Source organism: Mustela putorius, unplaced genomic scaffold (genome assembly GCF_011764305.1).
Source record: "Mustela putorius furo isolate JIRA1106 unplaced genomic scaffold, ASM1176430v1.1 tig00000083_pilon_pilon_pilon, whole genome shotgun sequence".
NCBI classification, from domain to species: Eukaryota; Metazoa; Chordata; class Mammalia; order Carnivora; family Mustelidae; genus Mustela; species Mustela putorius.
The window spans coordinates 7725003-7747068 of NW_025421273.1; the positions used below are offsets into that span (position 1 = coordinate 7725003).

General features: G+C 36.9%; 1 protein-coding gene across 5 annotated transcripts in view; it reads left to right on the forward strand.

Moving 5' to 3' along the window:
* The first annotated feature begins 3591 nt into the window (after positions 1-3591).
* The window catches only part of ELMOD2 (ELMO domain containing 2), a 29726-nt gene continuing 11251 nt past the window's right edge, over positions 3592-22066 (forward strand). For 2 of the 5 annotated variants that reach the window (XM_004768466.3, XM_045071459.1), the window contains exons 1-6: positions 3593-3744; positions 4909-5062; positions 6967-6995; positions 15982-16079; positions 16333-16462; positions 18809-18942. In XM_004768466.3, coding sequence (XP_004768523.1) covers positions 4921-5062; positions 6967-6995; positions 15982-16079; positions 16333-16462; positions 18809-18942 — 533 coding nt within the window. In that variant the 5' untranslated portion in view covers positions 3593-3744; positions 4909-4920. Of the gene's footprint in view, positions 4652-4908; positions 5063-6966; positions 6996-11173; positions 11257-15981; positions 16080-16332; positions 16463-18808; positions 18943-22066 lie in introns of all 5 variants that reach the window. The other 3 variants (XM_045071488.1, XM_045071362.1, XM_045071376.1) reach the window with 3 other exon arrangements.

Consider the following 22066-nt stretch of genomic DNA (forward strand, 5'->3'; position numbering starts at 1 on the left):
TATCTAAATTCAATCTCACCAATTGTGGCAGCGAGTTGGAGGGGTCAGATATCTTGCGGGGAAGGACCATGAACAAGCTGCATTCTTTCTCGTGTACAAGAAAATGGTGTTTGAGTTCTGAGAATGGGATTGAGAAGACAACATTTATTGAAATGATCACAAAAAATCCCAGTCCCAGTTGGCATATTGAACCTCTTACAGTTTTTACAATGCTTGGCATAACAGACACTTGTTTAAATCATGGAAACTACTTTGGTTAAATCATAACATTAACATGTTATTTTTAAGAGCCTTCTTTTTTCTTTTTCTTCTTTCTTTCTTTCCTAGGCCACAGAGGATTAATGTAAAGCGTGAGTGGAGATCAGCTCTTCCGCTCCTATGTTTCCTTAATGAAAGGTGAGATTTTCTGTGTCCTTCCAGAATCTGACACTGCCTTATATTTACTATAAAGGAAGGTTTGGGCAATTCTTAGGTCTTCCATTTTGCGTGTCCAGTTAAAGCTACATGAAGGGCAGACTTCTCTGTCTCTTAAAAACATTTGGCTTTAAGCTGGTAGCGACAAGAACCATCATCACATCGATTCCAATTATATATTCTGCTAAAGTCAAGAACTGGATAGTTCTTTCTTATTCTCCATCTCATTCTTCATCATTTTCTCATTCTTCCTCTTCCTCTTCAGCTTCATGGTGGTCCTGGCGCTACCAAACTTGAATTTTCATACCTTAATATTGTCCTTCCGTTCTTCTGCTGGTATTGTGCTACATTTTGCTTCATCATTCACTAATCCCCAAAAGGTATTTCACTACCCTCTGCCACTCAAAATTAACTTCATCAAACAATCTTGGATCTCCCACCAGGGATCAAATGAAGATTTATTGACCCTCCAGTTAATCATCTTTTTCTCCCACAACTCTAATGGATGAATCAAAATCACCATCCTGTGCTCAACACTCTTTACCTCCCTATTTCCCTTTGGTATCATTGACTTGAAACTCTCAGAGGCTGGGAAAACCAGAACAGATCTGATAGGTTAGCTTAGGTGAGGTAGATGTAGGATCTGGAGTAGGTGTCCCTCCTCTCAACTATTGCTATCAAATGTGCTACCAGGCCCCTGGTAGGTCATCCAATTTCCTGCTTCTCTCTTCCCTCTCACTCTCCCTTCTTTTTTTAAGCAATCATAGAAATCATTTAACCTGATTCAATATTATTTCCTTTGTCCTGGTTACCATTTTCACCCCAGTCCATTAGCTTAATTCTGAATAGTTTCAGGTTTCTTTTCATCAGTAAAGCTCTGTACTGGGAGCTATCAGAATCAATCTGCTTTGGCATTCTGTATATTTCCTCTTCTCCCACTAAAAGAATCAAATAGGAAACCATATCCTTATGAGGTGGTCCCCCTAATTACAGTGTATAGCATTTAAAATAGATTTAAAATAGATTTAGAGAAGTATAGCACACATCATCATACAAACAATCAGTGTTGCCACTGTCCTTAATATTTTTTTGTCCTTCATATTTTTAATAATTCCACAGGAGAGAATCCATTTCATTGTTAATGAAAGGAGTACACAATTCTCCTTCTCACTATAAATTTGCTGCATTCCAGACTTCACACACTTCAAAACGGGGCATTGATATTTAATTTGATTCCTCTGTGAATCAAGTGCTGAACATTGCAATGAGCTATTGATTAAGTCATGCCAAACAACCTTTCCATTAAGCATTTTCTAAAATCAACAGTGCTGGATTGTTTAGTCTAAGAATCTAAGAACACAAAGATTCCTGAGTACTACTCAAAAATATAACCAAACACCATTATACCATAGCCTTTGTTTTCCATTTAGGTTATTTGACAGAACCAGGTGAAAGCACACAGATTAGTTCAGAGACCTAGGTGGGGTCCCACCTCCTCCTTGAAGCCAGAATTCTAATCCCGAGTTAACCATCAGTTAGCCGGCCACATGGAAGAAGAAAACCAAAGAGAATGAGAGAGAAAGAGAGAAGGACAATCTTCCCTAAGCACTTTAGAAGTGCTTAATATATTTACCAGCTAAATGCAAATGAATTAGTGAAAATAGAAGAGGCAATCATATGCACATGACATGTTTTAAATATGTATTTTTTTAATATGAGAAGAACTTGTGGTCATTGTTGGGTCTCCTGGCTGGGGCACATGACATCTAATAGACAGTGACTTTGCTTCCAATAAATTCAGTTCAATCAACTTTTCAGGTTTTAACCAAAGAGGTTACCATTATTTTCTCTTGGAGGAAAACATAGGTAGAAGTGGACCAACAGGCAGCATGGAGACAAGAAGACAGTTCCTCTTTATACTCTGCACTCTCAGCATAGCAAATTTTAAAAGTAGAAGGATTAAGTAATGGTACTACAGGACTATCTCACTTTCAATTATACAAAGCATTTATGTAACAATTGAAAGACCCTTAAATAGAAGTTTGTTTCCACTTCTTAATTTGCCAAATTGGCTGTATACTTTGCTTTTTGGAGTCTTTTCATGTACAACAAAAAATATTCAGTGAGGTCTTTAAGTTTCCTTCAAGATCTACGATTCTGTGATTCTATTATTATAGGACATGTCCAGTTTTCGTGACCACGTTGATTGTTGGTTGCTTCCATGGGGCTTCCGTGTCTAATGTTTTACAATCAGCACCTTTTGAAAAAATGTTGAAGTGTAGAAAAGTGTGTATGGCTGCTGCCATGTGTGTTAACACATAAGGGGATGCGGGGATTATACAAGTACACACTTGCATAAAATATTCCTGGAGGTATGAACAAGAAACTAATGCTGGTTGCTTTTGAGAAATGGGACTGAGAGCTCAGGAGTTGTGGGTGGGTGGGTCTCCTGGCTGGGGCACATGACATCTTGTGGGGGTAGGTTATTTCTCCACGGAAGCTGTCCTTTGTACTTAGATTTACTCTTCCCTTATCCTTTGCTCCTCCAGCCACACTGGCCTTCGTGATCTTTCTCCCATTTATGAAGAACGCCCCTTTGCACTTGGGGTTTTCGTGCCTGGAACGCACTTCCTCCAGATACTCTTGGGCTTTGGACAAAGTCCCAACTTCTTTACTCAACATAGCAGAGTTTTTGGTGTTTTGTTTTGGTTTTGGTTTTTGGGTTTTTTTTTTTTTGCCATTTATCCCATGGTCAAGTCATTAAACATAAATGCCGTTTCCTCATCCATAAAGTAGGGCTATTAATAAATACTTCGCAGAATTAATATTAAATGTAGGTGAAAGTGCTTTTGCAACCTTGGCGCTATGAAGGTTACCAAAAGTACGCTGTTTCTCCGGGAGTTCTTGGAGTTTAGGAGTAGCACACAGTTCCAGGACGCGCAAGCGACCTGAGGTTTAAGGCGAGAAGGACGTCCAGAGCCGCGCTTTTGACAGACCAACCTTTGGCACAGGGCGTGCCTCCAGGAAGTCGTTGCCAGGGAAACCGTTGGGCGTCCCTAGAATCCGAGCACGCGCGCCAGCGACTCAGAGCTACCGCCTTTTGGCGTTAGCAATTGGTGGAGCTCGGGCCAATCGGAGTGGCGGGAAGGGCGGGGCGGGGGCGGGCCGTGCCCCGGGGAGGGCGTTCCCGCGGCCTCCCTCCCCGACTTCCGGGTCGCGGTGCTTGCAGGGAGTGCTCCGCGGGTAGCGTCGTTTCCGTTGCCGGCTGTTTGCAGTTGGGGAAACCGAGGCAGCTCCAGCTTCCCCCCCTAGTTCTTCCGCTCCTGTGAGGTGGCTGCTGTTTCTTTTCCTCTCGGCCGTCGCTGCTTTGGCGCGGCTGCGCTGAGGGCGCGCGGGCTGGTTGAACCCCTCGGTGTCCTAAGGAAAACCGTGGGGGTGCCCAGGCCGGCGGGGCTTTGTGCGAGCCGTCCTTTCCCACTCGCAGGCAGCGCGCGACCGGGGCTCGGCCAGGCTCCGGAAGGGGGGCTCCGCGCAGCGACTCCCCGAGGTCCGGGGGGCTCCGGCGCCTCGAGGCTGGCGTTGCCGGTGCTCGGCAGTTCTCGCTTCTTTTGTCCTCGAGAGCGCGGACCTAGGTGGATTCATTTTCAAGTCGCAGTTCTGCCCCCATCTCTGACGGTGGGCGTTGCTTCTGCACTGACCTGCGGGGATTTCAAATTTGACAGCCCCTCGGGCCGGAGTCGAGGGACGCTGTACCTGTGGGAATGTTGAAGGCAGGAAGGATAGATAAAGCATTTTTATTTTAAAGTAACTTCTCACTGGTATTCCCCCTACCCCACCCCCACCCCCGCTTCCTCGAGAAGTTCAAGGTTTTTCTAATGCCGTCAAGATTCTGCTCTGTCGAGGGTGTAGTTTATTACTCTTTATTAGTGTTTCTGCCCTTCACCTCTTGAATGGAAAATCAGCACTTATTAGCCGGGGTGTGATCTACTCTGGGTTCAACTTACATACTTCATTCAGTTCGTAAGCCCTGTGTTGTGGTTTTATTCGCTGGAATCTCCTGACTGCAGGACAGATGTAACTGGAATTATACGTCGGGGCTAAAAGAGCTCCTCGTTATACAAAGCATTCAGATGTATGGCATATTTGATTTAATTGTTGCTACGTGGTGTCCCTTTTGTTCTTGGAACTGTTGAGCCCCATTCTCAGAGACTATAGGGAACTGAGGAGTTGAAGCTAAGTAAGTAGTTTGATTTTTACAGTTAATTCCTAAAAAAGTGAGAAATTGACTATTTGACCATCCATTATTTAACTGATCTAAATGGTATTTACTACATCTGTCATTGTTTTCTTACATGCCTAACTACTACTGCAAAGTAGACCCAGTGGAAGAACATGATGGATACAATCTGGGATTTGATAAGTCGAAATAACTTTTTTTTTTCCATTTTTAAATCTAATTTAAGGTCATTAAATCTGTCATATTTCCTTCTCCAGGATTAAAAAAAAATGTTTATTTCTTTGTGGGAGTTCTTCTATGGGCACTTTTTTCGCTTTTGGATGAAATGGCTCTTACGACAGATGACTGGAAAATGTGAATTGCAACGAATTTTTGATACCTATGTAGGTGCACAAAGGACACACAGGATAGGTAATGTTATCTGAAAAACAATAAATCAATTTTAACTCTGAATGAATATTCTTTCTCAATATTGATAGTGACAGATGCACTCATTGTGTATCCTGATCAAGAATCTTCAATTTAGTTTTTTAGTCTTTGAAATCTAGCTTTGAATTATTCCAATTCTAAAACTATGATTTGATAGAAAAGGAATCATAATTTCATTCCACATCTGTGCAAAAAATGATCTCTGGCTCCTAAAATTCATCAGTTGTACCTTAGGTTATAGCTACAACCTATTTTCCAGAGAAAAATCTCTATATTTCTATATCCTTGGAAATTTTCACTTAAATGATGGGGAAGAGTGTCTGAATCTAGACCAGTTTTATATTCTGCACGCTTATCTGTCTTTTAGTCTTTTTTATGTAATTTGTGAAAGAACAGTAATAGGTATCTAGTGATCCCTGCTGAAGATTATTACAGAGTCTGTACTGTCCAGTGTTGTAGCCAGTAGCCACATGTGGCTATTGAGCACTTGAAATGTGATTAGTCTGAATTGAGATGTGCATAATACGCACCCTGCGTTTCAAAGACTATATGAAAAAGGAATATAGAAATACCACATTAATAATTGTATATTCAGGATATGGTGAAATGATAATATTTTTGATGTTTTGGGTTAAATACATAAATTTCATGTGTTTCTTTTATTGTGATGTGGCTACTAGAAAATTTTAAAGTACACACATGGCTCACACTTTGGCTTGTGTTGTATTTCTTTTGCACAGTGGTGTTCTGTTACCTTCTAAAGTTCATCAGCTTTCAATGCTTAATTGAAAATATTGCTTTAAATTAGAACACAGAGGAGTGAGAAATGTGGTTTGAGGTGATTACTCTTTGACCAGAGTAAGGAAGACCAGGGATTGGCTACAGTTCATGTTCATTATATTGAATGGAAAATCATGACTTAACTAAATCCTCCTTTGTGTTGAACAAGTGTACTTCAACTAAGAAATCCACCCCTGTGAGATCTGGGGAGTGGGTGTTGGTATCCAAGGCAACTTGGGAAGAATGAGAGCTATAAGGAGGGAGTAAACCTCAGGGCAGCTGGATGATTGAAGTTTAATTACTTCCCTAGTTTTTTTTTCACAACTTCGTGGCTGACTTCAGTTATTGCCTGTAGTTCTCATTTGCCCTTTTGGCTGCTCTAAGAACAAAGTACCTCTTGATAAGAAATCTTAGCAGTCATGGTTTATGTTTTGTACTATGGGGGAAGAACATACTGAGGCATTAATTTGTGGCAAAACTGTTTTTGCTTGAATTTTTCAAATTGCTGAGAATAAAGATACTTAGTAAATGTGCCAAGAAAAAAAATGTTTAAATAGTCTAGTAGAAATGTTCTAGTCATTCTTGAAACAGAAGACAAGAATGGAGAAGCTGCTTTTCTATCTCTATTCAGAAGATAGTTGGCTGTATAAGTCATTACATGTTTGCCCCTTTGTTGTAAATCAGTCACTGGCTCCTCAAATCTAAATGCTTACTTCGTAAAGCCAACAGATGAAGAAAAGATAGTAAAACGCACTCTCCTTGTATGTTCTTGAGATGAGTTTCTGGGACCTAAGCTATTGTGAGGTAGCCACGAATGAATTTGCATTGGTTAGTAGACACTGGGGGTTTGCACAGAAACATGACCTTCGGGAAATTAGAATGGTCTCAACTTTTTGGCTCTGGTGTTGTATTGGGTTGAGGATCTTGGAATCGTATCTAGTTCTCTATACTGTGAGGATAACATTTAAAAATGTTGGCTGTGTTATACAGGTAGAAATCACATTTTCTAGAACTATTATTACTGGCTTGATATTTATATTATTTGTTTATGAAGTAATTCACAAACAGCTTTTAAGTGGTAACATTCTTTTTTCTTTTTATTTCAGAAAATTCCTTGACATACTCCAAGAATAAGGTAGGATTATATCAAGGTGGTAGTTCTAGAAAACTCAACCTGGAGATTCTTTTTCTTTAAAAGAATGCCTCAGGAAAAAAAAAGAATGCCTCAGTTTTAGAATTATTTTTAATGTGCTACTAGAAGAGTCTTCGCTGTAGAGTATTAACATGAAATTTCCCACTTTGAAAGTATTATTTTATTTTTGAAACATTTTATGTGTGTGTGTGTGTGTGTGTGTGTGCTACTCATGCATAGAGAAGGTATTTGAATAATTAGTCCCTATCTGAGGTTTTGTTTGTTTATTTTGCCTCAAAACAGCCTTTGGGAAAGCATCTTCTTAGGGAAAAAAAAAAAAATCTCATAACCTGTGTCCTTCAGATAGATTCTTATGTGAGATAAAAACAATTTTGGATAGTTACAAAAAAAAGAAACCCCAAAAACCCTGCGTCACATGCCTTTTGACCCAAAATTAAGTCCTACTTCATGCTGTTTATTAGTTAGCTTTTGCTGTGTTACAAACTTATAAAATCTCAGGGGCATATATAACAATACATTGTTTATTTCTTGCCCATGGTCTTCGGGCCAACTGGAGAGATTCTTCTTCAAGTAGGTCCCAAATTCAGGTTAGTTCCAATTGTGTCATTATTGGAACCCAGGTTGAAAATGTATGGGTACTTTGAGAATGTTCTCACAGTAGATCATTGAATGTCCAACCACAGAGACATATTTTTTAAGTTTCCTTCTGTCATGTCCATTAACATCCCATTGGGTAAAGTAAGTTGCATAGCCAGTCCAAGTCAAGAAATGTACAAATACACTGTGACCACTACGAAGCCAGGGTAAGCATGTGAGTATATAATTTAATTATAGGGGAGTGAAAAATTGGGACAAATGATTCAGTCTGCTATATGCTGTACTTCTCTATAGTAGTTCACAATTTTTTCTCTCTCTATATAGATAGATTTCTATATATATACAAAATTTGGTATGGGAAAGGTAGAGTATGGGTCATCTAGATCATTGTTTAAAATCCCATAGTAGATCACAGCCAGCATTAAACAAAACAAAAGAAATAGAATACAAGATAATCAGAAAACACTGATTATTTATAGTAAAGTTAAATATTGTTTTATGAAATTTTAATTTTAGTTATCTGTGTGCATCTGTTGATATTCTAAATATCTATAGGTGTGTTTATACTTGGTCATGATATACAATGTGGATAAAAAATAGAATGAAAAACTGTTGACTTGTTATTATCTAGTGATACCAATATGAGCTACTAATTCATGCCAGAAAGAAAATGGGCACTGTTGAATGTTGCAAGCATATCAGTTACGTTCTGGGGAGTGACCTATAAAATAAGTGCCTTTACTGATTTAGTTACAGTCTTTTTTTATGAATGGTCAAGGTAAGAATAACTCTTACATGAATATATATTGGGAACGGGAATCTGGAGTCTGATTCTTTTGTTTGGAATCCTAGAAAGTGATTAATATTCTTGTTCTTCTTTTTAAAATAAGAATGTAGGGATCGAAAATGTAACAAGTTGCTGTTTCTAAAAATTTATCCACCCATATAGTTCCTCCATTAATTGAAACTTAAGATGAGGGTGCCTGGGTGGCTCTGTGGGTTAAGCCTCTGCCTTCGGCTCAGGTCATGATCTCAGGGTCCTGGGATCGAGTTCCGCATCGGGCTCTCTGCTTGGCAGGGAGTCTGCTTCCTCCTCTCTCTCTCTGCCTACTCGTGATCTCGCTCTGTCAAATAAATAAATAAAATCTTAAAAAAACAAAAAACAAAAAACTTAAGATGCAGTGTCACAAAATAACAATATCATAAACTGTGGGAGAACCTCTAGAGAAGTTCTGAAACTAGCAGCTCAGTGTCATAGCTGTCTGTGTAACTATTGTTCCTACAACTGATTGTAACAACAGTTTTGGTCACAGATTTTACTAATGGGATTTTATATGTGGTATAATAATGCCAAACTTAAGTGGGACCATACATAAGATCTTGCTTTTTAAGAACTTCAGTGCCTTGGTCAAATCCTTGACCAAAAATTTGAATGGTGCCATATGTTCAACAGGATCTTCGGGTCTTTGGAAGTAAAGAGCATTGTTGAATGTAATTATGAATAGGCATTTAGAGAAGGTATAGGTAAACTTTACTGGGAACTTCAACATCATGGTAATGAGTTAAAGAAAAATACAGTGTTTATTCTTTTTTATCTGATTTACTGACTGAAAAGCCCACTTGAAAAGTAAATATTAACATTGTATTGTTAACAATTTTATTGGGACACCTAGGTGGCTCAGTCCAATAATTGCTGCCTTGGGCTCGGGTCATGGGGCTCGGGTCATGATCCCGGGTTCTTGGGGTCAAGTCCTACATGGAACTCCTTGCTCATCAGGGAGTCTGCTTTTTCCTCTGCCTGCTGCCCCCCACTGCTTGTGCATGTGCTTGCTTGCTCTCTCTTTCTCTCTCTCTGACAAATAAATAAAATCTTTAAAAACAAAAAACCCCCAAATTTTTATTATTAAAAAGTATAGATTGCTAATGGTATTTTGTAGGGCATACTGAAAAAAAGGATAGTCAATGAATGGGTAGTTCCTTACTAAATTAAATCACAGAAGCTGGTTTTCTTGAAGTTTTAGATCTGAGGTAAACTTGTCATTAAACAAATGGAGGAAGCCTCATCAATTTAAACATACCATTTCTGATATGTATTACATCTCACTTGTATATTTGCATTTACTTTGTGGAGTAAAATCAAATTTCGATTTTGTGATACATTTCTATTAATCTGATCTACTTTTTTATCAGTATGAGAAAAGTCCGAGTTCAAATCCTGATTTCATCACTTGCTCGTGGTTTGACTTACGTGCAGGGTACTTATTTTCTTATCATAAAAGGAGGTGTTAATATCCACGTGATTGTTTTAGGATTGTAGATATTAATATGAAAGCAGTCTAAGAGAATACCTAGTACATGGTAGGTATATGACAAATAGTAGTTGTTAGTAATATTAATGATAATGATATTAAACCAATATATACTACAAGATTTTTAGAAGTTTAAATATTCATGAACCCTTGTTAGGTATTTAAACACTTAACCTTGCTGATAATTGCTGTGAATAAAAGTGATTTTAGTCTATTAAGGCCACTTTATTCCTTAAAGCAGTGATAGTATGTTCCTACTGGGTTGTGAACTATTTCAGTGGAAATTCTTTGACTGTTAAAAATTGAGTCTCATTTGCTTATATTTTAGGCTAAGGACTACTTATTAATTGTATATTAAGGGTTACTAAACTTTAGGATTTATAAGTGAAAACAAAAACCTTACCGGAATTTGAGCAGTCTCATTCAGTATTGTTCTAACAAGTCTGGCTGCTGTGCAGTGTATGGTAATGTTGCAAAACTCAACTGTACTAATGCATATACAGGCATTAGAAAACTTTGAAATTGAAAGAAAGAACACTTTGTCAGTCTAATAGTGTTTTTGACTGGCTGTACTTTTCAGTCATAGCTGCTATCTTGGCTTTTAAATAATGACAACATTCTAGCTGTTGAATGATAAATCAGTTTTATGGCATCGGTTCACTTGTCTGTGGGCGATGGTATGGTCCAGTGATTACATTTGCGTATTTTTTTTGTCTTTAATTTTGCAAAAGGTAGGCTTAGATCCCTAAACTTTAAGTATATAACCACATAGGCGCTGTAGTTCACAAATGAAATGTTCATACTCTGTATATATAATCTCCCCGAATTTACTTGCATAGTGAAACTCACTGTTGATATTTGCTGCCTGGAAATATGTGTTAATCATGTAGTTTGTAACCTACTCTCAAGGTAGGTGCAATAAAAAAGACTGTTTCACTTTTATGTTCATCAGATGCTGTTTAATAATAAAATCATACACAAAGCATATGTAAATTTTCTTACAAAATATATGATAAGTGATTCATATTTGTTGTTTTCTTATTCTTTATTATCACTTACTTTTTCTTTAGTAGAAGTAAACAATATTGGGAAAATTGTCTTTGGGTGTGTACATGGCTCAAGCCAGGTTAAAAAAGAAAGTTTTGGAATTACTGATTTCAGAAATTCTGTCAGAACTGTATATTCCAGTATTGAATATACCTTCAAATTGAACATAGAAAATGTTGTAATGGTTTATATTTATCCTCCATCCAGGCTGCTATTTTATTTTTGATGAGGAAGCAAAGACCTACCCAAAAGTTAGAGAATAAGCCAGAGATTGACAGATGGATAAAAAAGTAAGACTCCATTAACTGAATGTTGTTTCAAAAAATATACTCTAAACATAAGGACACAAGTAGCAAAAAGATACACCATGCAAACAAGCATGAAAAAGCTGTTGTGTCTTTGTTTCAGAAAATATAAACTTGGAATATTATCAGTGACTGGATTGTTTTTGTAATGATAAAAGGGTTTATTTCTTAAGAAAACACAACAACATTAAAAGTATGTGCGCTTATTAACAAAGCTGCCAAATACTTGAAGGAAAAATTGACTCAACTAAAAGGAGAAATACATGAATTCACAGTTGTAGTTGGGAATTTTAATACATTTTTCTCAATAATTGACAGTACAAAAAGACCCACTCCCCCCCAAAAAATCAGAAGGGATGTATACCATTTGAACAATACTTTGAAAAATACTTTTACAATAGTACTTTGAACAATACTTTATTTTGACCTGAATGACATTTTTATGATGCTATACCCAATAAGTGTATAATATACATTCTCAAGTACATGTGGAATATTCATACAGGTACATCAATATATGGGTCTTTAAATAAAGTCTCAATAAATTTCAAAGGCTTGAACTCATACAAAGTATGTTTTCTGTCCTCTATAGTGCTAACTTAGAAAAGTGTGACATCTAGAAAATCCACAAATATCTAGAAATTAAAAATTGAACTCATGGATCAGAAAAGAACTCACAAGGGAAGTTTTTTAAAAAATTGAACTACGTGATTTAAGGCCTCAAATCAATGATTTGTGCTTACACCTTAAACCAGAAGAGAGCAAATTAAACCCAAAGTAAGTAAAAGAAGAGATATAATAAAAAGATGAATTAGCAAAATGGTAAACAGACAAAAATGGGAAATAAACTCAAAAGTTGATTGAAAAGATTTGATTCTTAGCGATATTAATAACCCTCTAGCAACACTGATCAAGAAAGAGAAAACCCAAATTACCAATATCAGGAATGATAGAAGAGACATCAGACTACAAATTAAAAAGTATTAGGGGATACTATGAATAATTTTATGCCAATAAATTCTGTAGCATAGATGAAAGGGACAAAGTCCTGGAAAAATACAATTTATCAAAATGAATACAAAACAAAATTTAAAAATATAAATAGCCACACACCTAATAAGCGGAATTTGTAATTTAAGAATTTTGCACCAAAAACCCTCCTTTTTTGTTCTTGTTGTTGTATTGTTAGTCACCATAAAATACATCATTAGTTTTTGATGCGGTGTTCCAAGATTCATTAAAATCCTCCTTTACTAGTGAACTCTTGTCAAACATTAGGAAGAAATAATACCACTATTATAAACCCCTAGAAAATCAAGTAGAGGGGCACCTGCATGGCTCAGTTGTTGGGTGTCTTCTTTCAGCTCAGGTCATTATCCTGGGGTCCTGGGATCGAGCCCTGCTTTGGGCTCCCTGCTGGGCGGGAAGCCTGCTTTCTCCCTCTCCCACTAACCCTGCTTGTGTTCCCTCTCTGGCTGTGTCTCTCTCTGTCAAATAAATAAAATCTTCAGGAAAAAAAAGTCAAGTTAAAAAAACACACACATTTTGTGAAGTCACTATAACCCCAATACTAAAACCAGACGAGGACAGTGTAATACGTGAAAATTATAAAGCTGTATTCTTCATGTGCACAGATGCAAAAGTTCCTTATTAGCAAATTGATTCCAGTAATCTATAAAAAGGGTAATGTATCACAGTGGAGTTTTCAAAGTCAATGAATGTAACTCACCACATTGACAAAGTAAATGAGAAAAGTAAGATCATTTCAATAGATACTGAAAAACTATTTTGACAGAACTCAATACCCATTCATGATTAAAAACTCAACTAGGAATAGAAGAACCTTCATCCGAATAAAGGCCATCAGTGAAAAACATGGAACTAACATGATATATAATACTGAAATATTGAATGCTCCCGCATTGAATTGGGAACAAGGTAAAGAGGGTTGCTCTCTGAATTTTTTCAGCATTGTGCTAGAGATCCTAGGTAGTCCAATAAGGAAAAGAAATCTAAAACGATGGGAAAGAAGACTTTTCATTAACACATGACATAGTTTGTGAGTGCAGAGAACCGTAAGAAGTCTACAAAAACTACTCACATTATCAATATAAGAGTTTAGCAATGTCTTAAGGCACGGTGTGCTTCTGTAAATTAGCAACAAACTTGGAAAACAGGATAAAAAAACAGTCCCACTTACAAGAGCATTCAGAAATATAAAATATTTAATGATTAATGAAAGCTCTACAACCCTTCTGCACTAAAACTCCTTTTCCTAAGAAAAGTTAAAAGTGGAAAGATACCAGATGGTCATCAGTTGGAAGACTTGTGTTGTTAAGATGTTAATTCCCAGGGGTGCCTGGGTGGCTCAGTGGGTTAAGCTTCTGTCTTTGGCTCAGGTCATGATACCAGGGTCCTGGGATTGAGACCCACATGGGCTCTCTGCCCAGGGGAGAGCCTGCTTCTCCCTCTTCCTCTGCCTGCCTCTCTGCCTACTTGTGGTCTTTCTCTCTGTGTCAGATAAATAAATAAAATCTTTTTTTAAAAAAAGTGTCAATTCCCAGATTGACCTATGGATTCGATGTAATTCCAGTCAAAATCCCAGCAAGCTATTTTTGGAGAAAATGACAAGATCATTCTGAAGTTTTTTGTTTTTTGTTTTAAGATTTTATTTATTTATTTGACAGACAGAGATCACAAGTAGGCAGAGAGGCAGGCAGAGAGAAAGGGGGAAGCAGGCTCCCTGCCCAGCAGAGAACCCGATGAGGGGCTCGATCCGAGAACTCTGAGACCATGACCTGAGCCAAAGGCAGAGGCTTTAACCCACTGAGCCCCCCAGGCACTCTGCATGCTAAAGTTTATACCAAATGTAAGGTTCCTAGTATAGCCCTTGTAATCTGTTAAGAGAATGAAGTTGGGGTGCCTGAGTGGTTCAGTCAGTGAAGCATCTGCCTTTGGCGCAGGTCATGATCCCAGGGTCCTGGGATTGAGTCCCGCATCAAGTTCCCTGCTCATCAGGGAGTCTATTTCTCCCTCTCCCTCTGCCCCCCACGCCACCCTGCTTGTGCTCTCTCTTGCGGGCATGCCCTCTCAAATAAAATCTTACAAATAAATAAAAAAGTCATAGAAGAATGTCTACAGGAAAAGTATTTGCTGAGAGACTAGACATTATTTCTAATATGAAATCTGTCTCTACGTTTATGTAGGCCTTGAGCAAGTTCATTCAATCAGTTATTCATTCCTTCATAATGTAAGAGAGACAAAGGCCAGTGGCAAATCTGTAAAAGTAAGCAAATACAAAAATACATTGTCATAAGTACTCTTTCAGTGAGTATGTGCACGAAAGGGAGTAGCTAACTCCAGGCCTGAGGAAGTCCTCACAAAAGCAAATGATATTTGACTAGGTTTTTCATGTTTCAGGAAGCAAAAGGTTTCTATCCATGGTAAAGATAACCCTTTAATTACCACTGGGGTTTAAGGTTCAAGTCATTTCCTGTAGCCATATTACTTCAGGGTTTGACCAATTAGACCTTGTTGACCATATGTGTATCCTTACCAACTGTTAGTCTTTGATCATTTTCCTTCTCACTTTTACATTTACTTTGAGGAGTCTTCTTTTTGTTTCCTTTTCTTCCTTTTTAAAAATAATCATATGCATTGTTGTATGTGTCTTTTAGTGAAACAGTTGCCTTTCTTAAGGTTTTTATCTGCTAAATATCTCCGTTTAACAGTTATTTGGTCAATTATCTTTTACATGCAGGATAGGAAAAGATGAGCTAGATACAATCTCTGTGCTCAAAGAATTTCCCACTTAATATACAAAAGTAACTAATTTAGAAAGTAGAAAGCATCATAAAAAGGTTATAGATAAATCACTTTGGGGATTCCAAGAAAGGAAAGGCTAATTCCCCTTGAATAAAATCAGGGAAAATTTCTTGGGCCTGGTACATGAGCTAGCTTAAAAATGGGCAGTGTTGATATGTTTAGTGATTGGGAAGGAACATTCCAGAAGAAAGGTCCAGGAGATACAGAGGCATAACTTCAGGTATGATGAAAATATTTTGCCTGGGGTTATAAAGGATACCAGAGAGAATTTTGTTGGTAGTTTATAGAGTGATAAGAGTTAACTTTTTAAGGATAAAAAAAGTCCTGAACTTGCCTATTTGTTAAAAGAAGGATCCAGTGGACATTTATAGGACATATGTAAGAAATCTGTTTAACATGAAGAGAAAAAAGACTAAGGATACCAGTTACCAGTGACTATTTCTAGCGGTAGCAGATTAATTACAAGAATATTTGAGTTCTCTTCTTTTTGCTCTTCTGCATTTAAAAGGTTTTTTGACTTCTACATTAAAATTTTTGTACACATACATGTAATTTAAAAATTGTATAAAAAGTATCTGCTTCACAAACCCAGTATGGTGGGAGCTCGTATGTTAAGAACTTAACAGTTGAGAATCTGTTGGTTCTCAGTTGAGGAAGCCTTCATTGCATCCTGCTGCTTCTCTTTTATGTATGTATGTATGTATGTAGGCATGCATGCATGTATGTATGTGGGTATGTATGTATTATTTTAGTCCTGGGGAAACAAATTTCATTTCATTTTGCATTTTAATATATGCATTGTATGTTGACTAAATATCCCAAAACTTCCTGTAGTGTTTCAGCTCTAAGAGATTTTCCTCATTCAGCTTTCTTTCACATAAACAGGTTTTGCAGAAAGCAACTCTTGTTGTCCAGAGTGAAGTGGACAAATGTGTAGAGGATATAATGAAGGAAAAGAATATTAACCCTGAGAAGGATACCAGGTATGTTGTTTTCATGGTGTTCTCTTTTATTATGTACTTCTGTTGTGAGGTGTGGAGATGACACACAGTCAGTTGTAAAACATTGGAGCCGAAAGGGTTGTAGAGTTCATCCAGTTCAACCCTCTCACGTCAGTAGATGAGGACTTGAAGAAATGCTTTCTATATCGACATGTGACACACAAGATGTGGAAGGCATTACTTTAGTGTGGTAAGAAGGAAAAATTTTTAGAAATAATAATTTTCTCATTTTCAGTTTTAAAATCTGTATGAAGGCATGCTTACTGCAGATATCGGGTTATAAACAGCTCTATTTGGATGTAGAAAGTGTGAGGAAAAGGCCGTATGACTCTGATAACCTCCAACATGAAAAGCTGCTTCTCAAGGTAAATTTCTGTTTTCTCTATCTAAGCCAGTAAAGTCTGTGTGCAGATTCTAGAGGCTTACCAATCATCCAGTTTCTTTGCCCCTTATTATTGTTGGTGAAAGATTTAGCTATTTTTGCAATTTTCTGATAAGCCTCATTAAAATATATTCATGTAAATTTTATTTTAATGCTTTTAATTCTGAAATAAATTAAAACTTACTGAGAGAGGTATCTTTTCAACTGATGAGTCCGCAAGCTTCAGATGTTCCCCCTACTTTTTATGTAAATTGCTTGTATAAGGTAGGCATTCTTTTTTAGCTTACTTAGAAATTGTGAACATGACTATCCCTTTTCATATTATTAGGTCAAAAATTTTGGGATTTACAGAATGTGAATTGCCAAATGATGCCACCATAGATTTAAAAATTAAGAAAGTAATTGAATTTTCCTATTTCTTATTTCTAAAGTATAAATACATAAGGCCAGTGAGAGGACGAAAGTAGAGATTACTAAACCTGGAATAAGCTTTCCAGATCATCTAGCCTATCAGCTTCGTTCTAGTTTTAGGGATGAGGATTCTAAGGCCGGAGGAGGTAAAGTAATTTTCTTTGGGGCCAATTTCATTTTTAAAGGGATAAAATAAAGAACATAGCACATTGTACTTGGAGTTAGGAGTTTGTTGTATCTAAAAGTGCTATGGAAAGAGACATTGATAATATCTAAGTAACAGATAATATCTAAGTAAACAGAAAAGTTTTTTTTTAAAAAACCCTTTTTTTCTGAGAAAGTATAAACATACACTTCACCTAAAATTAAAAATAAAAATTGATTTTGTAAAATGAGGATAATGAAACTACACACCTCAAAGGGCTGTTGGTGTAGACTGAACCTTTATATTTAACGGGAGGTTGGCCACCATTTATATCTTCATTGTTTACATTATTCCCTTAATTTCTGACCTTTTCTACATGATGCCTTCCCTTTAGAAGGGTAAGATACACATCCTAGCATCTTGGTCAAGAGAATTTTTATTTTGTTGATTCATTATGAGACTCCATTTTCAAGGTAGAGAGCCAGTTGCTGGTGGTAAATCCCACAGCCACTGCGCATACTCCGCGGTGTTTGTGGATAAAGAGCTAAGTAGGTACATGCTTCCTTAATCTGTAGTTTAAGGACCACCTTCACGAAAGTTAACCAAGGTCTTATATTTACAGTGTAAGATTTCACATTTGCCCCATGAAATCAGAATCTCCAGGGGTAGAACCCAGAAACTTGATATTTGTGCATATTTAACTTGACTGTTACTGGTTTTATTGTGTCTCTCCCCACATCACTGAGGCTTTATCACTGGCATAATCAAACCCCTTGCCGAACTCGTGGAGAGACACTGATGTGTTAGTAGAAAGAGAAGGGACCAGAGAAAAACCCGGTCTAATGACTGGATTAGCTTCAGGGCCAGAGTCCTGACCGTCTTTAAAGTAAGGTCACAAGTCTTCACATTTTATTTTAGGTGACAGGATACTCCTTTCATTAGGAGTGCTTTACTCAACAATGCCTGAAATGGTAGTGAGATGGAAAAAAATGCAAGTATTTCTGTTCTGCAAATATTTACACACTTTTTAATCAACTTTTGTAAGTCTGTTTTGTTTGATGACTTGTGGTGTTGAATTTAGAAAATGATTAAATTTTTTAAACTTTGTTTTGCATTGGTTAGTCAGTTGCTAATCTGTGATTGCTGTTTTTAAATGCTCCGTGTTAAGGAACATATTTACTTAAAACCAAGCCATATTATTTTTTCTTCTAAAATTATGAAAATTTGTAAAATAATAATCGTACGGCTTCAAATACTGTCAGTCTTACCTCTTCATGATTCCCTCTGTTTCCCTTTTTCCGTTTAGGGACCCACCATTAGAGTGGAGCCTATTTTAGTATGTAGTATTTGAGTGAAGGGCCAAGACCCTAACACTGTTTTGTTTTGTTTTTTCTTAAGGAGGCAGTTTACCAAGCCTGGTGTGTGTGTGTGTGTATATATATATATATATATATATATATATATATACCTTTATTTACTAGGTAATATATATATCAAATAAAGGTATCTCATTGTTTTAGATTTCTATATACTTGTCACTTTTTAAAATCTATTCTTAATATCAGTCTTTTAAATTGGAATAAGTATGCTGCATTTTTAAGGGTAACTGAAAAGTTCTCTAAATATAGTCTTTGTTGAACTCCTATGATTTGTCTACTAAAGCTGTTTAATTGAAAGCATTCAGCTTACTTATATGTCAGCTGTGAGAAGAAAAATGTCTTAGTAAATTAAGAACATCGCTATTATTTGTAATATGGAAGTATGTTTGTACAGCTTTGGAATCTACTAATGCCCACGAAAAAGTTGAAGGCTAGAATCTCCAAGCAGTGGGCTGACATTGGTTTCCAGGGTGATGATCCCAAAACAGACTTCAGAGGCATGGGGATACTTGGATTAATCAACCTTGTGTAAGTGAAATACATTTTTTCTTCTCTGAAATGACGTGTAACCTCCAGTATTGTTAAATTCTAGTAAGAATTGATCCAGTTGTTTCATACCATCTCTGAATTTTAATACCTATGGTGCTTAAAGTATTTCCTAATATCCTGGCAACAATATGAAGACATTGGAAACATTTTGTGTGTGTGTGTGTGATTTCTTTACTTACTGATATCTTTCTTCTTCCTTTCTCTTTCCTCCTGCTTTCTGATACCTCTTAAGGAAGCATGTATACTCTTACTCATTTTATCTTCTTGCCACTTCTCTCTTGGCTCTCCAGTTCCATTTTGGAAATATAGCTTGATACTAATAAAGTCTCTTCACCATCTGTGATCAGTGATCTAAAGCCCTGACTTTTCAGAGCCTATATGAACTCTCTCTCTCTTTTTATTCCTCCTTTAATACTTATGCTTGGGCATACATATGAAATCCCCAAATATGTAATTAAAATCAGAATAGATGGCCAAAACTATTCTAGAAAGTAAACTGGAAGATTAGTATGGTTGTGGATACGCAAATTAAGATTCCACTCTTAATGTCTGTCCTTGAATTGTTATTTATAGACCATAAAATGCCTAGAATGGGAAATCTAACCATTAGCAAAGTTTGGATAATTGTTACTATGAAAAGTTAGTCCTAAAACAGTGCTGATATTATTAATAGGTCTGTATAGATAAAGCTATTTGGGGGAAAATAGAAGACATAGTAGGTTTTCAATATCTATAATTTTTTCCAGTCATAAAAGTATTTAATTTTCTGTAATACCTAAATTTTGTAAGTATAAAGATTATAAAGATTCCCTGTAAGTATACCTGCCAAAGTTACAACACAATACAAAAATAATAATTATACGGGCACCTGGTGGCTCAGTTGGTTAAAGGTCCGATTTCTGCTCAGGATGAGATCCCGGGGTCCTGGGGTCAAGCCCTGCATTGGGCTCAGTGGGGAGCCTGCTTCTCCCTTTGCCCCTCCCCTCACTGTGTACTCTCTTTCTCTCTCAAATAAATAAATATAGTCTTTGAAAAAATTACAAAGTAATAATTTTAAAAATGAGATTGCCAGTTTTCTGCTTTGATAAACTTCCAGTTGGAATTGAAGTAGAACAAATGCAGTTTGTTTCCACTTGGAAAAATTATAAAATATTTTAAAATTCATTGTTTTTCAGAACACATGGATTCTTTGTTCGTAGCCTTTAAAGACCATCTTTCTTCTTGGTACTTGTAAACTACACAGATATTTCAACCTCAGTTAATCAGACACTATTCTGGTGTTTCTTTTTTTTTTTTTAAAGAGAGAGTGCATTTGTGGGGGGATGGGCGGGCAGCAGAGGGAGAGGGAGAAAGAATCATAAGCATGTGGAGTCCAACACAGGGTCAGTCTCACAACCCTGATGCCATGACCTGAGCCGAAATCAAGAGTTGGACGATTGACTGAGCCACCCAGGCACCCCATAGTGTTTCCTTTCTCTTTATTGAGTAACCTTGCTTCTCAGGAATAAAGATTTTTCAGCATTGGCCAGAGAAAGAATTTAATGTAGCTTAAAATTTAAGTGAGTAGGATTTGATTCAAGATTGTGGCAAGGGATTCTGATAGACCTTTAAGTGGTTTACAGATACTTACATTTAGAGCTGGTATCTACTGATTTAAAAAATGACAAAGACTACATTTATTAGTAATTACTTGATTACCAATGATGTACTAGAGATGGTTGAAAACATGAAAAATCCATTCTGATTCCGCTATAATTATGTTTGTTGTCCTGTGTATGGAGCTATGAGTCTTCAGGATTGAAGTAAAGATACAGTCAAGAACCAGACAAGCTATTCAAACACCCTTATGTGATTTATTTTTTAACTTTCTTGGCCTTTGTCATCTAATCTCCTGAGATATTTTGTTGCTTTAAAGGATAGCTGGTAGTTTGATGATGATACTTAAGTAAGTGAATGTTGAGGCAGGTGTAGAAGAAAGGATATTGTACGGAAAATGAATTCAGGAGAGACTGAAGAAAGCGGAATAGATGAGGAAATAGAAGCAGCTACGTTGAATATACTAATTAAGGCCAAATGTATGTAGAAAAGGAGAAGGAAGGCAGGCAGGCAAGAGGTGAGAGGGAAGAAGGAAGGCGGAAGGAGGGAAGGGGTCGGACTCTACAGATTATTGTAAAGAATAGTCTTGCTATTGCATAGATGTTCATTTTGCATAGATGCTGTTAAGATAGGGGTTGACTAAGTTCATTAAGGAAATTAAAAGTTGTTCTGTGTTACAGATTGGATACTTTAAGAGTAGTTTGGCTCTAAAAATATTAATACTGAATTGTATTAGTATCATGACAAAAAATGAAAGATAGTTTAGTAAGGGCATCCTTAGAGTCAACCTAGGGATAAAGGAGAAAAATTAGTATATGTAAGGAAAGCATTGCACTAAAACAGGACTTTTTCCTGTCTGGGGAATTACATATCCCTTTGGAAATCTGGTGAAAGTTTTATATATTCTCTTCCCAGGAAATGTACACACAGAAAAATGTATGCAGAATTTAAGGTGGTTCATGGATACCCCTTCATTCATGGAGTTCTAAATTAACAACCTTTTTTCTAATGGGTTGAAAAGTAGTAAAGAAAAATGGAAGTCTATAGTATTAATCTATAGAAGGAAAATGAGAAAACTTGGTTAGAAATTTCTCTGTTGTGTGAAAATTTCAGTGCTTGTGCCTTCTAAAATTTATATGAGCCATAGAAAGCCACTTTTTATTCTACCTTTTTTAAAGATTTTTAAATTTTATTTCATTTATTTATTTGACAGAGAGAGAGCACAAGTAGGGAAAGCAGCAAGCAGAGGAAGAGAGGGAGAAGCAGGCTCCCCGCTGAGCAGGGAACAGATGTGGGGCTCCACCCCAGGACCCTGGGATCATAACCTGAGCCAAAGGCAGATACTTAACCGACTGAGCCACCCAGGCGCCCCTCTGTTTATTCTACTTCTTACCCTCATACAAACATCCAGTCAGTCATACGTGTGTATGTGCATGAATACCAGTTCGTCATGAGGTGACCCAGGAGGCTGTACAGAAGATTTAGTCCCTCTCTCGAAGAATTCAAA